This window comes from Loxodonta africana, chromosome 2 (genome assembly GCF_030014295.1).
Source record: "Loxodonta africana isolate mLoxAfr1 chromosome 2, mLoxAfr1.hap2, whole genome shotgun sequence".
NCBI classification, from domain to species: Eukaryota; Metazoa; Chordata; class Mammalia; order Proboscidea; family Elephantidae; genus Loxodonta; species Loxodonta africana.
The window spans coordinates 162,676,224-162,692,053 of record NC_087343.1 but is presented as its reverse complement, the minus strand read 5'-3'; the positions used below and the strand labels follow the sequence as shown (position 1 = coordinate 162,692,053).

At 39.8% G+C, this 15,830-nt stretch overlaps 1 protein-coding gene across 1 annotated transcript; it reads right to left on the bottom strand.

Moving 5' to 3' along the window:
• Positions 1–2,928: 2,928 nt before the first annotated feature.
• Positions 2,929–8,727, bottom strand: SPINK9 (serine peptidase inhibitor Kazal type 9). The gene is made up of 4 exons (XM_064279774.1): positions 8,598–8,727; positions 7,832–7,860; positions 4,465–4,592; positions 2,929–3,114 (listed from the first exon to the last, which is right to left on the bottom strand). The coding sequence occupies exons 1-4, from the start codon at positions 8,650–8,652 to the stop codon at positions 3,069–3,071; spliced, it is 258 nt and encodes an 85-aa protein (XP_064135844.1). The 5' UTR covers positions 8,653–8,727; the 3' UTR covers positions 2,929–3,068.
• Between the last annotated feature and the right edge of the window lie 7,103 nt (positions 8,728–15,830).

Sequence of the window (15,830 nt, the reverse complement as noted above, 5' to 3'; positions counted from 1 at the left end):
ATTACGTGCCTTACCTGCTCATTCTTGACCAGTGAGAGGCAAGAACCTTGTTCCAGTAACAGGTACACGAATAGACTGAAACACACAAGTCAGCCTTACCCTTTCATGAGTCACTTAGGGTTTGGCTGGACTGGGCTTCCTTGTTTTAACGTCTGAGCCTATTTGCCAGTGCTAAACGCTGCATGTCTGGGGGAAGAGGGCCTAGGAGTCTGGCAACAGTGAGTAATAGGAAAGTTTCCTGAACTCCCCAAAAGCATCTTTCAGAACTCTAGTAGTCTTTACCCTGCATATAAGCAGGAGTTCATAAAAAGCTTGATTTTATATTGAAACAATTTAGCTGTTGTTTTTGGATTCAGGGTCCCTTTTCTTAAGGAATTCTGACAAGTTTTTTTAAGATGTGTCCATGTGGGTGCATTTTGTTAAGGAATATACAGTAAAACCTGTGAAAGCCAGAACCTACGTAAGGTGGAAACCTGTCTGAGAAGGAAAACTCAAATATTTTTCACTAAAATGAGTGGTAGGAAAGTGGTCAGACTGTATTGTGTCAAAGGCAGAACACTTGAAAAACCCCGAAAAACAAGGCAGTCCTGCCGAGTTCCAGCTTTCACAGGTTTCACTGTATTTATAAACTGGCTTCCATTTCCTTGATCTGTACTCTTATTGCTAATTAACATTCCAAAGTCATTACTTTAGCTTAACTTTGTTCTCTGAGAGAGACATGAATTGCCTGCTCCACCAAGAACAGGTTATTGGGTATAGTAATGCCTACTTTGCTTAAACATGAGAAAGGTAATTAAAAATTAAACACAGTAAGATTTCTTAGAAGTTGAGTAAGCTTCAGTTCTAAAAGACAAGTGTTGGCAATGTATTAAACTGTTTATATCTTAGTTAATGTGTTCATTTTTAAAAAAATTTTACAGCAACCTTCATGCTACAAATGACAAGGATTTTACAAGGTGGTATTGAAAGAGATGAATTTAGAGGATAAGAATATAACGAGAACTTTTAGGTTGTGGGGTGTGTATGTAACCACCATGTTAGTCACTCCTCCACCGTCTCTAGAGGAGTCTCCATTGCTCTTATATTTTGTGTGTCTATGGATTCTTTTTATGGGAACTTGAAGCGTTCAGAGTTTGGGTTGGTGTAGACTGCAAACAGAGGCTGCATTCGCTAATGTAGGAGTAGGATCAAAAGTTGACATCTGGCTTCAAGTAGCCTGCAATAAGACACCATAGTTTCCTTGCTTACCTGTTCATAGAAGTCAAATTCAATTAAATTTGATTCAGCCAACTCTTAGAGCATTAACTGAACTCCTATTACATGGCAGCTATCAGTTCATAATATAGAAAACTAAAACCTGTTGCCTTTGAGTTGATTCCAACTCATAGCAGCCCAATAGGACGGAGTAGAACTGCCTGTAGGGTTTCCAAGGCTGTACTCTTTACAAAAACCAGACTGCCACACCTTTCTCCCCTGGAAAGGCTGGTGGGTTCAAACCACTGACCTTTTGGTTAGCAGCCCAGTGCTTAACCACTGTACCAACAGGGGTCCCTTCATAATACAGCAGAGGAGATAAATGGTTAAAGAGCTAATGAGATTATAATGTGATAGATGCTAATCTTGGAGGACCAATTAATTACACAGGAGAAACTTTTTAGAGAAAATGACATTAGGGTTAGCTCAATGATGAATGAAAATCAGTGAGACAGAAAGTGAGAAAGGGAATTGTGAGAAGGACCAGCATGTGCAGAAGTGCAGCATGCATGGGAGGTTCTAAGAATGGTGATCAGTCTGGGACAAGGTGCGGAATGGAGAGAGAGCTCATTGTGTTGGACAGCCTTGGTTCCTGAATCTCTATGGGCTTTGCGAGACTAGAACACAGCTCAGAAGGGCTTGGCTCTATTTTCTTTTTCTTTCTCTTTGCAGAGAACATAAAATTAGATTTCCTATGTCTTATGCTTGTATGGAAACCTTGGTGGTGTAGTGATTAAGTGCTACGACTGCTAACCAAGACTTGGTCAGCAGTTCGAATCGGCCAGGTGCTCCTTGGAAACTCTATAGGGCAGCTCTACTCTGTACCATGGGGTTGCTATCAGTCGGAATGAACTCAACTGCAGTGGGTTTGGGCATGCATGCATAATGTAACTCCATTATAATACAAAGGAAATGTTGCTTAATTTTCAATTCAATTTTTTAAAACATTTATATAGTACAAGGTCTATGCAAGATGTTGCTCCAAGCATGGAAAATTCCCCCTGGAGTACAAGCTCAAAGAGGACACAGACCAAATCTTATCTGTTCACTATTCTCCCAAACCTAACACAGACACTGACCCAAAGTAGGCATTAACAGATGCTTGTTGATTGAATGGATGCACAAATGTATTACAAAATTAGCAACACACACTCTATGCTCTCTAAGTAACACATTATCTAATAGTAGGATAAGTGTCAGACCCTAGACCTGAAATCAAAACAAAAATATGGATGACGTCAACGAATCCATGAGAAGTTGTACTACTTTACGGGCCACATTTTACCAGCCATGTTTTACAAACAGGCCTTTTGGTAAGGAAACAATCAGAGATCAGGCCCAATCCAGGGCTGACTTTCAATATCTTAAACTCAAGAGACATATAGAAAAATTACATTTCCTGAGTCTTGTGCCTGACATCTCCCTCGTTATCTGTTCATGTTTCAGGAATACACAGAAATTAAGTAACACTCATAGGGTATTTTTATAGCCTGGGTAAGAAGAAGGCAGAAGCTTTAGGGCATTTGATTTTCTGGTTTCCACTACTGGTCTTAATTGACAATTTCTTCTTCCAAGTCCACCCCAAGATGGCCTATTTGCCACCACTGAAAAATAAAGCAAATTTAAAAGATTCCACTCCCAAGCAAAAAGATTCAGACATATATTGCAGGTAGGTCTAATTTATTTGACAATCAAATCAAGACATGATAGGACAAGATTACTCAATGTGGCATAGATTATACAGGAGGAGAAATGTGTCATGTGTCTGTCCTGAATAGATTCATTAGAAGATATTTCAGAATTTCCAAATAGATTCAACACGCTCCAAAATGTGCAAATTTAAGTTTCCCATTAGTTTTCCTGTGGAGAGAAAATAGCAACAAATAAGAAACTCGGAGACGATATGCATTTCATTCAAACTTCACCAGAAAACATATCTGAGTCTCTGCAATAACGAACATTTTTCAAAGGAGTGATGGCAATTTAAGATTTTAACAACTGATGTTTGGTTGTAAAATGTTGTATTATTTATTACTTTAATGATTCTTTTAAGAGATGTATGCTTAGAAATCCTTTTTCATAATAGATTATAATTTCTTTTTTATTCAGAAAGAACTAGAACAATTTGCCATATATACTAGGTGCTAGTTTCTTTTCACTTATTTATTTATTATTGCGCTTTAGAGGAAGGTTTATAGAACAAACTAGCTTCTCATTAGACAATTAGTATACATATTGTTTTGTGACATTGGTTAACAACCCCATGAACTGTCAAGACTCTCCCTTCTTGCCTTTGGGTTTCCTCTTACCAGCTTTCCTGTCCTTTCCTGCATTCTTCTCCTTGCCCCTGGGTTGGTGTGTCCCTTTAGTCTCGTTTTGTTTGTTTTATGGGCCTGTCTAATCTTTGGCTGAAGGGTGAACCTCAGGAGTGACTTCATTAGTGAGCTAGAATGGTGTCTGTGACGCGTATTCTCGGGGCTAGATGCTTGTTTTTATTCATGAATATTCTGAAAATACTTAAAGGCAACTACATGCTTCTGTACATTCTAGTATATTCTTCATCATTTTATGTTTTTTGACCAGATGCTAATATATCTTTAAGATTACTACGTTGTAACCTTTAAATTACTTTTATCTATTACATTTTTAAAATTTAAATTTTACTATAGCTTAAATATGTATTTTGTTGATAAATCATACTCTGAAATAGAACAAGGTCTTCAGGTTCTTCAGATTTTTTTTTCTTTTGTACCAATCATTCGGGCTGCTAATATATCAACACTTATTTTCTGAAGTAAAACAACAAATGTGGCTCATTCTAACAGATGTGGACTGTCATGCCTAGGAGAGGGGCATTCCTCGTCCCTGGAAATAATCAAACATGGATTTTAGACCACCTGGTGACTTGTTGTATAGAGATAGTTTAAACAATAGATTAGTAAGAGAAAGTTGAACTCCACGATCCTTAATTTTCCTCTCGACTTGGAGATTCTGAGATTCTCTGATTCACTCTTATGGCCAGAATACGTAGGAATAAAATGAGAGCAGGTACACCCAAATGTTATAAACTGGGAAAATTCTATTCCGTAGAATCAATGTGTAATGATTCACATATTTCTTATGCCCAAATCACTTCTTTCAATTGCGGTACATTTGTCTTCACACGTAATTACACCCTAAGTCCGGAAAAGGAAACATAGCAATACTTACACAACTTCATTACAGAAGAAGCAATCGTTCGCATAAGTGTGGCCATCCGAGCCGCAAATTGGTGCATATAATTCATAACAAAATCTCTCTTCTCCTTTTGGTAACTTTTTATAACTGCTGCAATCAACCTGAAAAAAATGCTAAAAACCTTCAATTTTCTCAACCAAATCTTTATTTCAAGATTTGGAATGTACCAATCAAGCTCGGAGGACTGTCATTTTATGTTTTTGTATTTTGATTGGCCTCATCTAACCCCTTTAAGATATATCACGTGTAAAGGGTTTTTATGTCAGGTATAAAATCATGAGTCCTATCCTTCTTTATGGTAGCTGGTTACAAAATCAGAATTTATTCTAAAACAGGGTCCTTTCTACTGTACTCGTTGATACATCAGTTGTCAACACACGCAATGTGCTCACAAGTGTAGCCACTCTCACAGGATGTGTGATCAATTTTCTGTATGAATTTTCCCTCTCTCTCTCTAACTCAAAATGTACTATCTGAATGCAAGTGTGAAATATGTTATAGGAAAAAAAAAATAGCTACTATAATTATGGAGCCCTGGTGGCACAATGAATGGTTAAGTGCTCAGCTGCTACCCAAAAGGTCAGCATTCAAACCCAGCAACCGCTCCACGGGAGAAAGATGTGCCAGTCTTCCATAAAGATTACAGCCTTGGAAACCCTATTGGGCAGTTGTACTCTGTTCTGTAGGGTTGCTATGAGGCAGAATTGACTTGATGGCAATGGGTAGTGTAATTATAAGAACTCGTAAATCATTGGCAACATTTGTGGATAATTGTAACAAATTATACACTACAGAACTCATATAGACAGATTAGTGTATCTTAACATTGTGGTTAAGAACCACTGTTCAAAATTCCTGAAGCAAATCCCAGGTGGTAAGCTGCCTATGGGAGCAGGTAAACTACTACCAAAAAAATGGATTTTCTGGGGTTTTCATCTACGAGCATAACAAAGAGTGTGGACAATAAAGTCAAACACATCTGAATTCAAACCTGACTGTATGACCTTGGGAAAATTATTTTACCTGTCTAAGTCTTGGTGTCTTTTATATGCAAAATAAAGGTAATAACAATTAGATCATAAGGTTGAAGTGAAAAATACAGGAGAACACATATAGAAGATGTGTGTACAATTCACAGGATAGTACCCGGTATAGAAAATACTGAATAAATGACCTGTTGCCTTCAAGGCGATACCGGCTCTTAGCAGCCCTCTAAGACAAAACAGAACTGTCCCATAGGGTTTCAAGGAACAGCAGGTGGATTCCAACTGCTGACCTTTTTGTTAGCAGCTGAGCTCTTAACCACTCTGCCACCAGGGTTATGAATAAATATTAGCTATTATTTTTTGCCCTTGGTTTTATTTCCAGGTCTATACAAGCTCCAGTTTTACATAAAAGGCAGAGTTTCCAGCTCTTTTCATCCCAGAGCTCTAGGCATAATGTTTTACTGCGTATTGAATAGCTCCACTCAGATAGCTAGAAATACGCTCAAATTTAAAGTTGACCACGTTATCTCCTCTAGATATGTTCCATTAAATAAGTCGTTCTTTCAGCTACTGTATTACACATACCTTCTAAGTTTTGGGGCTGAGCTGAGTCCTGGCAATGCAAAATTTAGTATATATTTGTAGGAGGACGATAGAGACTATCAGAGCAGAATGGCTTGCAGTGCCCCTTGATAATTATATGCCATCATGATTTCACTTCCCCTCCTCGCCTGTTCAAACCTGAGTCCCAGCCTTTATGTTATACTCACAATATGACCAGGAAACTACCAAATACTGGGCATTCATTAGCCATTTTCTTTCTCACACAGGTACTAAATCACGAAGAATGGCTTGAACTCAAGTCTGTCAGACTCCAAAATTTATATTCTTAACGCAATTATTTTCTTCAATAGAAAATACGGAAGACTCAAAAAGGTGAAGGAAATTGCCCAGACTCTAGAGTCACGTAGATAATAGCCCTTTAGTTACCAAATTAAAACAAAAAAAAATTTTTTTTTTGATAGCATGTGTTTTCAATATTAGAATGCATGCTTACTAATTGAGCATGTTTAAATTTTTACTTGGTAATATGGATGTTGAGAAATATGATCTGGTAATACAAGCCACTAGTAAGGCATACCACCCATCTGTGGTATGACAATATACCAATAAGAATTTAAAAATAGAGAGTTTATTGCGGACACCCTTTCATTAGGTTGCATGGGGAAACTCTGGGTTTCCACGTAAAAAATAGGACACAGAAAAACAGGGCTCCCAAACTATCTCACAGGAAAGCCATATTTATGCTTGTAAACCTTATCTCACAGAAATAAAGGAAAAAAAGACAAAAATTTACAAAAACTAACACATCCAGGAAGCATCACCTAATAGAATGCTCACTCTAAGTAACAGTAAGGCTCCAACTCGGGTCTGTTGAGCTTCACGCATTTCAAAAGGGACCCACCCTGACACTAAAAGCACTAGAATCTGAATAACAGACTACCTAGGAAGTTCACAGGCATAAAAAGTGGTTGGTATACCATTAAACCAATAGTAAAGGAACTAAGGGGATAAGTAGCAGAGCTTGGCCTAGAACCCAAATTGCTTGACTGCTGGTTTAAAGTGTTTACTATCACACCTAGATTTTCTCAGAAATAGTGATTATATTAACTCTGAGTCATGAAGAAAAAGTAAATTAAGATCTTCATTCTCTAAGGCAGAGAACAACGATGAGTAGAACCCATTTAAAAATTATAAGAATCATGACTTGTCCTTATTGAGCTTTCCCATACTATGTGCTAGGTACTCTGCTAAGCACTTTTCAAACATCAGAACTTTAAGCCTCATAACAATTCCATTAAGTAGGTGCGGTTACCCAGGACCACACCATCACAGAGCTAGAATTCAAACCCAGGGTTTTATAAGCTCAATGCAAGGTGTCTAACCACTTTGTTCTACCACCTCTCTTTCAGAAAGATCTGTCTATATTTTTTGAGATAAAACCAGTTTTGCTACTTCAAAAATAATCTTTGAATATATAAAAATGTATTTAGATAGCAGTGACTTGAAAGACTAGATAGGAACTGTAGGGGGCAGTGAATTTATGTTAACGGGAGAGGAAGAGCTCAGAAAATGAGGGTGAGAACGGTTACACAGCTGAAAGTTTGTGATCAATGTCACTAAATCGTACATGTGGAAACTGATGAATCGATGTTAAGTTTGGTTGTGTATATTCTCAACAACAAAATAAAAAAAATTAATATGTATTGTTTTTTATCAAATATTTCCCTTTCTGATACATATTTTTAAATTAGATAAAAGTAGGGCTTTTATACCAAGATGGATGTACCGACCTGTTGCCCCCCTTGGACACATTCTACACCTGGAAAAAAAAGAGAGAGAGAAAGAAAATTAGATTCTGGAAGAGTCTAATCTCATTAGAAAAAAATTAATTTCATTTGTTTTGGTTCTCAATATGCACTAAAAATATAGGACTGTCTCCAGAGCTGTGTATCAAAGTAATATCAAAGGTGGAATCTCTTTAACACAGACCTTTTTAGTTTTCTTCTTTGGAGGGGGATTTAAATGTGGACAAAATTACATGATAATGAGGCAAATGTCTAATTTTTTTCTACCTCATAATCAGGGCTCAGTAAATATTGTAAAAGCAAGTGAATTTTGTATTTATGGAGTGTTTGCTGTAATATAGCAGACATAGGTGGTAGACATTAGATCAGTGGTTGAAAATTCTAGGGAGGCAGATTTTACTTTAATAATGGCAGCAGAAGAATGTAATAACTCATGCCCCACAACGGGTTAGACTGTTTTATAAAGAGGTGAGGGTCCCACAAATAGGGATATCAAGTCAAGGCAGAGGCTAGATGGTCACTTCTCAAGGATCTTACAGAATGCGTTCCCATAGACAAGATTTGGCCTTAGATGACCGTTAAGAAGTCTGCTCTTATACGATATTGTGATTATTAGTGGAGACCAAAAACGCATTTCAAAACACTTCCCTTATTATCTATGTGATAAGAGTATCCCCAAATTATGTGGACAGAAAGGGACACGGAGCTGTTGGTATCAGGGCAGGGGCAGTGTCAGGAGGGAGATACTCACTGAAGATGGTCGCTAGTGCCAGGGCCAAGAGCAGGACAAAAGCTTTGGATCTCATGGGGCTGAAGTGGCTGAGGACAGTCAGGTGGAGGCAGAAAAAGCGACCTTCTGGTATCTGTTCAACCTGCTTGGGTCTTGCCTTATATCCGTCAAGAGTTTCTGCCTCAATTGTGAAACAGTTTTTACAGAAACAGAATCCTGGAAAGAGATCAGAAACTCTTGCTCAGTCGTGGGGATTCTATTCTTGGGAAAGATAGTTGATTGCTCATGTTATTTCAACAGCTACTAAGACTCAATAAAGCCAGCATAATTTTCATATATTGCTGCCTTACCTAAGTGCTTAAATGAGTATGAGTAATTTCATATCTCTTATAAAATTTGACCTTCATAACAAATTTGTCAGAGAGTTTCTTTGTTTTACAGATGAAGTATTCGATTCTTGAGGAATTTATCACCCTGGGTTTATTGCATATTCTTTATGGAACTACTTTTTTTGGTAATAGTGGTCAGCATGGCAGCTTTCCTGGTTTTACCGTTTTCTCAGGCTCCCCGCCTTTGGACTGAACCCCTTTCCTTCCCTAGACTTAGGAGTGGTACCGCAAATCGCGGATTTGAGCTGCCTGTCACAAGCCAATACCGAGATAGGAGAAAGTAAGTAGTAAGAGGGCTTTATTGAACACCGTGTTCAAGAGACAGAGGGGGCAAAATTTCCCCCAGAATCTGTCTGCCCCAAGAGGGCTACAAGACGGTTTTATAGCGAGAGGGTCAGGGTTTAGAGATTTCCTGGAATTTTGATTCTTCTTTGAGGGGGACATAAGGATGAAGTGACCTATTGTTGACGTCTTACAGGTCTCTTATGCCACCCTGGTTTCGGTCACAAGATGGGTCCGGGTTTTGCTCAACTATCTCGGGTCTTGATGATATCACTCATTGTTTTTGTCCCCTGGGAGAGAAACACAGTTTAATCAACACCAAAAAATCTTGATTACCTTGTTTTTCTACAACAGAATTTGTTTTTCTACAAAAGAACAATCGTGCGGCAGATTCCAGAGCAAGTAATTGACGTTTTCAAAGACTAAAGACTTAACCACAGCTTATACAGCTAAACGAGAGAATATATTCTCTCTTTGATACTAAAACACTACAGAAAATGTATTTTCTCTACTTCAGGAGTGCAGTGCAAGAAGATAGAAAATATGACATTCACCAGAACTTAAGGTGAGGACCTGCATCAGGGCATGTGTGGAATGATATAGAATTAGTATTATTATGTTTTGATAAGTATATTTTTCAGTCACTTGAGCTGAGGATAAAACTCCAAAGATACAGGCAAGAAGAAAAAAGACAGGGTGGGTTCCATTAGGAGGTGGTGGGCGCTATATGTTTTGGTGAGCAAAAATAATGGATTGGATATGCCAGTTTGGGGTTAGACGTTGGGGAAGACCTAAATTTTTCTATTAGTAGAGGGGAGAGTAGTTTAAAGTTACAGAAGAGTAGAATTAAGGAGGGAAGGGAGCACCTAGAGAGGCTGGGTTTGACATGGCGAATAGGCCAATGACAAACTTAAAATAAAAATCTTGGTAACGGAGTCTTAAAAGATGAGAAGCGTAAGGAAGCTTTTTAGTAGTTCATTTTGAGGTAAGTAAGATAACCTCTTCTCTTTACCTTCCTTCCTACAGTTTACCAATTAAAGAGCATCTATTCAGCAAATAGCAAACATGGAAACCCTTGTGTCCTCGTGGTTAAGAGTTCGGCTGCTAGCCAAAAGGTCGGCAGTTCATATCCACAAAGTGCTCCTTGGAAATGTTATGGGGCAGTTCTACTCTGTCCTATAGGGTGGCTGGAGTGGATATCCACTTGATGGCCATGGGTTACTGAGCAAATACCTATTATAATCTAGATGTTCTGCTAGTACTGAAGGAGTTCCTGCCCTGAGGGTGCTCACATTATAAAAGTGGAGACTGACAAGTAGAAATATTAACTCTATAATTTGATAATAACGCTAGGGAAACACAGAGCAGGAAAGTCAGTTATATCTGGGAAAGTTGGCAGGCTCTTTTGAGAAGTTTACCTTAGAGTTGTAACTTTTTTTTTCTTAAATAATATTTTACTGTGTTTCAGGGGGAAGTTTATGTAGCAAATTAGGTTTCCACTTAATTTTTATACAAGTTGTTCCAGGAGGTTGGTTACATTTTTCACAATGTGTCAACATTTTCATTATTTCCATTCTGTTTGTTCTGTTTCCATTAATCTAACTTCCCTGCCCCTCTTCACCTTCTCATTTTATTTAGGGTAAGTGTCAACCTTTTGGAAACCCTGATGGCATAGTTTTTAAGAGCTATGGCTGTAACCAAAAGGTCAGCAGTTCAAATCCACCAGGCACCTCCTGGAAACACTACGGGGCAGTTCTGCTATGTCCCATAGGGACGCTATGAGTTGGAATGGACTTGACGGCATCCGATTTGGATTGGTTTTTTGGTTGACCTTTTGGTCTCATATGGGTGATTATTTGTGGAAGCGCAGTACTCACAGGTAATACTGTTCATTTGATAATTCAATCTATTATTTGGATGAAAGGTAGCCTCTGGAAGTAGCTTCAGTTCCAAGTTCAAAAGGTATTTTAGGGCGATAGTCTTGAGACTTGCTTTAGTATCTATTGGTACAGTAAGTCTGGCCTTTTTATGAAATTTCAGTTTTGTTCTACATCTTTCGCCCATTCTATCCGGGACCTTCTCTGGTGTCACGATCAGGCACTATGTAGTTCTTCTGGTCTCAGGCCAGATGGGGCTATGATTTGTGCGGGTTATTAGTCCTGTGGACTAGTTTCTTCTCTGAGTCTTTGGTTTCTTTCCTTCTCTTTTATTCCAGATGAGTAGAGACCAATAGTTGTATCTTAGATAGCTGCTCGCAAGCTTTTAAGATCCCAGATGCTACTCACCAAACTAGGATGTACAGCATTCTCTTTATGAACTATGCTATGCCAATTGACCGAGTTGTCCCACAAGACTACGATCCTAAGCCTTTTAACCCAGTAAATAATGCTTTGAGGTGTTTTAATATGTCTAGGAAGTCTTCATAATGGGGCCCTTTATGTCCTTTATCATTTATATGCATATATGTACAGCACACACAAACATGTGCTTGTAGGTACACCTATATATGCGCATGGGTGTGCTCACATATGCCTTCCTATACACATGTATCCATGCACATCTACCTGTGTAACCACATACATATTTTTTGGTTGTTGTTACTGTTATTGCAAAATTGTATGTTATAGCATTTAGCAGAATTGTCCTTTATTCTTGCATACTGCTTAGTGTCTTCATTTCCCTTGGTCGAGTTGTGCAGACTTCACCCATATTGGGTATTGCCTTTCCCATCACCAAAAACATCAAGCATCCACGATCTAGAAAGTGGTTCCCCTTCCTCCCCCTCCCAACCCTGTTAACCGTCAAAGGACGTTGCTTTCTGTGTGTATACCTGTTCTTAACCAGAGGAAAAGAACACCCTCAAAGAAAAAGCAAGCATGTGCAAACGCAGGTGTTCTGAGAATGACGAATCCTTAACTCAGGTGCAAGATGGAGAATGAATGAATGATAGAATGAATGATAGAATATGGCAGGTTAGGGAGAGACCTGGTTGAAAAAAATTTTTTTTTTTTTTTTTTTTAGTAAGGGGGAAATGTGTGCTATGTTTGTCCCTGGGTGGCACAAGGCACCTAAAGTTTGATGGTTCAAACCCACCCAGCGGCATGGCGGAAGAAAGTCCTGGTGACCTGCTTCTGTAAAAATTACAGCCAAGAAAACCCTGTGGAGCAGTTCTGCTCTCCGTATGAGGTCACCCTGAGCTGGGACTGACTCAATGGCAATGGGTTTTTGGTGTCCCATATAAAATGGGTGGTGAGTAGCAGAAATGGTCTTCCAAAGGCTTCTTTAAAAGAGAATGAAATAGTCAGACTTGCTTTAGAAAAGCCTCTGGTGGTTTTTCTGAGTATAGGTTTACAGTAGGTGGAAAGACCATAGGAAAAAGACAAGTTCAGAGAGTTCGATGTACCTCTACAAGAAAGGGCCACAGTCTGGCCATATTGGGGTTTTCTGGTACGTCAAACACAAAAAGCTCCTTCCCCCTGCTGTTTGGAGATGGATTGTCACAGTGGCGGCAACAATGGACCCAAGCATAACAAAAATTGTGAGGATGGCACAGGACCGGGCAATGTTCCCTTCTATTGTACATAGGATCGCTATGAGTAGGAACTGACTCGACAGCACCTAACAACCACAACGACTGCTGTTTGAATGTTCTTCTCCCCTGGCTAATGCCAACTCCTAATGCAGACCTCAGCCTTCAAGTCGGGTGACCAAGGGTTTCCCAGGATGTGCCAAAACCAGGAAAGTCCTGTGTAAGCTGGGAATTTTTTTTTTATATATATATATAATTTTTATTGAGCTTTAAGTGAAGGTTTACAAATCAAGTCAGTCTGTCACTTATAAGCTTATATACACCTTACTCCATACTCCCACTTCCTCTCCCCCTAATGAGTCAGCCCGCTCCCTCCTTCCAGTCTCTCCTTTCGTGACGATTTTGCCAGTTTCTAACCCTCTCTACCCTCCTATCTCCCCTCCAGGCAGGAGATGCCAGCACAGTCTCAAGTGTCCACCTGATACAAGTAGCTCACTCTTCATCAGCATCTCTCTCCTACCCATTGTCCAGTCCCTTCCATGTCTGATGAGTTGTCTTGGGGAATGGTTCCTGTCCTGGGCCAACAGAAGGTTTGGGGACCATGACCTCCGGGATTCCTCTAGTCTCAGTCAGACCACTAAGTATGGTCTTTTTGTGAGAATTTGAGGTCTGCATCCCACTGATCTCCTGGTCCCTCAGGGGTTCTCTGTTGTGCTCCCTGCCAGGGCAGTCATCGGTTGTGGCCGGGCACCATGTAGTTGTTCTGGTCTCAGGATGATGTAAGTCTCTGGTTCATGTGGCCCTTTCTGTCTCTTGGGCTCATAGTTATCGTGTTACCTTGGAGTTCTTCATTCTCCTTTGATCCAGGTGGGTTGAGACCAATCGATGTATCTTAGATGGCCACTTGTTAGCATTTAAGACCCCAGACACCACATTTCAAAGTGGGATGCAGAATGTTTTCATAATAGAATTATTTTGCCAATTGACTTAGAAGTCCCCTTAAGCCATAGTCCCCAAACCCCCACCCTTGCTCTGCTGACCTTCTAAGCATTCAGTTTATCCCAGAAACTTCTTTGCTTTTGGTCCAGTCCAGTTGAGCTGACCTTCCATGCATTGAGTATTGTCCTTCCCTTCACCTAAAGTAGTTCTTATCTACTAACTAATCAGTAAATGACCCTCTCTCACCCTCCCTCCCTCCCCCCCCTTCGTAACCACAAAAGTATTTATTTATTTATTTATTAGTGAAATTAGATTGATTGTTCTAGGCCTGTTAATCTGTTACTGTCTCCAATTAATCCATATATGTGGGATGACATTCTCTGTCCTGAGTCGAACTGTCTGATAAATGGCTCAAACCTGTTGGAGCCAGAAGGCCCAATCCTGTGGCCTAAAACACTCTGATCTATAAGGAGTAGGTTGAAACTTGAGATAGGTGAATATGGTCACCCAAGTTTCAAAGGGGGGAATATGTGACCCCCAATACCCCCCAGCATATTTTCTCCTTTTTCAAAATGGGCAACTGAGAGCTTCACAGAACTAACACCATGAAGAACCTGTGTTTTTCTCCTTCCTCTGCCTGCCTCCTCCTTCACATACCTCTGTTAAAGACTTTGTTTTGACCTAATGTTGATGACTTTGTTCTTTGTTTGAAACTGATGCAAACAACTTTGTTTTGTTCTGTTGGGCCACCTATGATTTAAAACCCCCACAGGAAAATCACAGCCCAGGTATCTGATATGTATCTCTTTATTCTGATAGAGTCTTTTGTCACAATCCTGTAATGCATAACTCCAGCCAGGCCACCTGTGGGCCACAAATGCACTTCTAACCCTTGTAAAACCAAAAAAAAAAAAAAAAAAAACCCAAACCCAGTGCCATGGAGTCAATTCCAACTCATAGCAACCCTTGTAAGATTCTGTGTAAGCTCTGATGTGAAATTGCTCTTTGGGACTCCATAGAGACAGCCTGTGTTCTGCCAGGTCTCCGGTGATGTATGCATCTCCTGGATAAACTTTCTCACTCTTTCTGACTTGGAGTATGTTTCATTGGTTCGATTGCTCCATGGCACAGACCATAATCAGGTAACAACATCAACCACTCAGGAAATTCCAAAGGTTTAGAAATAAGGACAAAGACTACTATTTGATAAAATTGAATAGTTCACACAAAAGGTACTCTTTAGCACAATTTCTGTGCAACAATAAAAAGAGGGGGGAGGGGGAACCTTGCAACTTCCTGGTCTCAGTGTCTCCACATTATTTCTTTTTGTCTTTGGGTACATTCCACAAGGTCAGTGACTCCCATGAAATTGCCTATGCGCTCAGAGCACTCTGTCCATTTGTGCCTTAATTTCTCTATAAGAGTGTGCTTGAGTCCATCTTTGTGGCTATTGTGTATTTTGAGTGCCTTCCAACGTGGGGGGAGGGGCTCACCTAGCACTCTCTCTGTTTTTGCTATTTATTGCTGCAAAACAAACCACCCCAAAACTTAGTGGCTTAAAACAACCATCTATGATCTGTCCTGATTATATAGGTTGATTAAGCTCAGCTGGACAGTTCTGACTTGGGGTCTCTTAGGCATTTGCAGTCAGATGTAGGCTGGGGCTACAGGCATCTACAGGCTCAATGGATGCTACTTTGACGCTTGAGGCTGGCTGCCCTCTAGGGAGGAACCCTGGTGGCACAGTGGTTAAGCGCTCAGCTGCCAACCAGAAGTTCAGCAGTTGAAACCCATTAGCCACTCTGCAGGAGAAAGATGTGTCAGTCAGCTCTCTTAAAGATTACAGCCTTGAAAACCCTATGGAAGCAGTTCTACTCTGTCCTATGGGGTCACTAAGAGAATCTTCTGGATAGTAATGGATTTTATAGGTATGGGTCCTCTAAGGGCTCAGTTGGAGCTATCCATCAGCCTACATATGGCCTCTCCCTCTGGTTTGGGTTTCTCACAGCATGCCATGTGGGTTCTCAAAGGAAGCATCTAGAGACACAACAGTACAGACAGTGAGCTCTTTCAAGCAATAAGCAGTACAGGAGGAAGCTGCAAGGGCTTCTTATG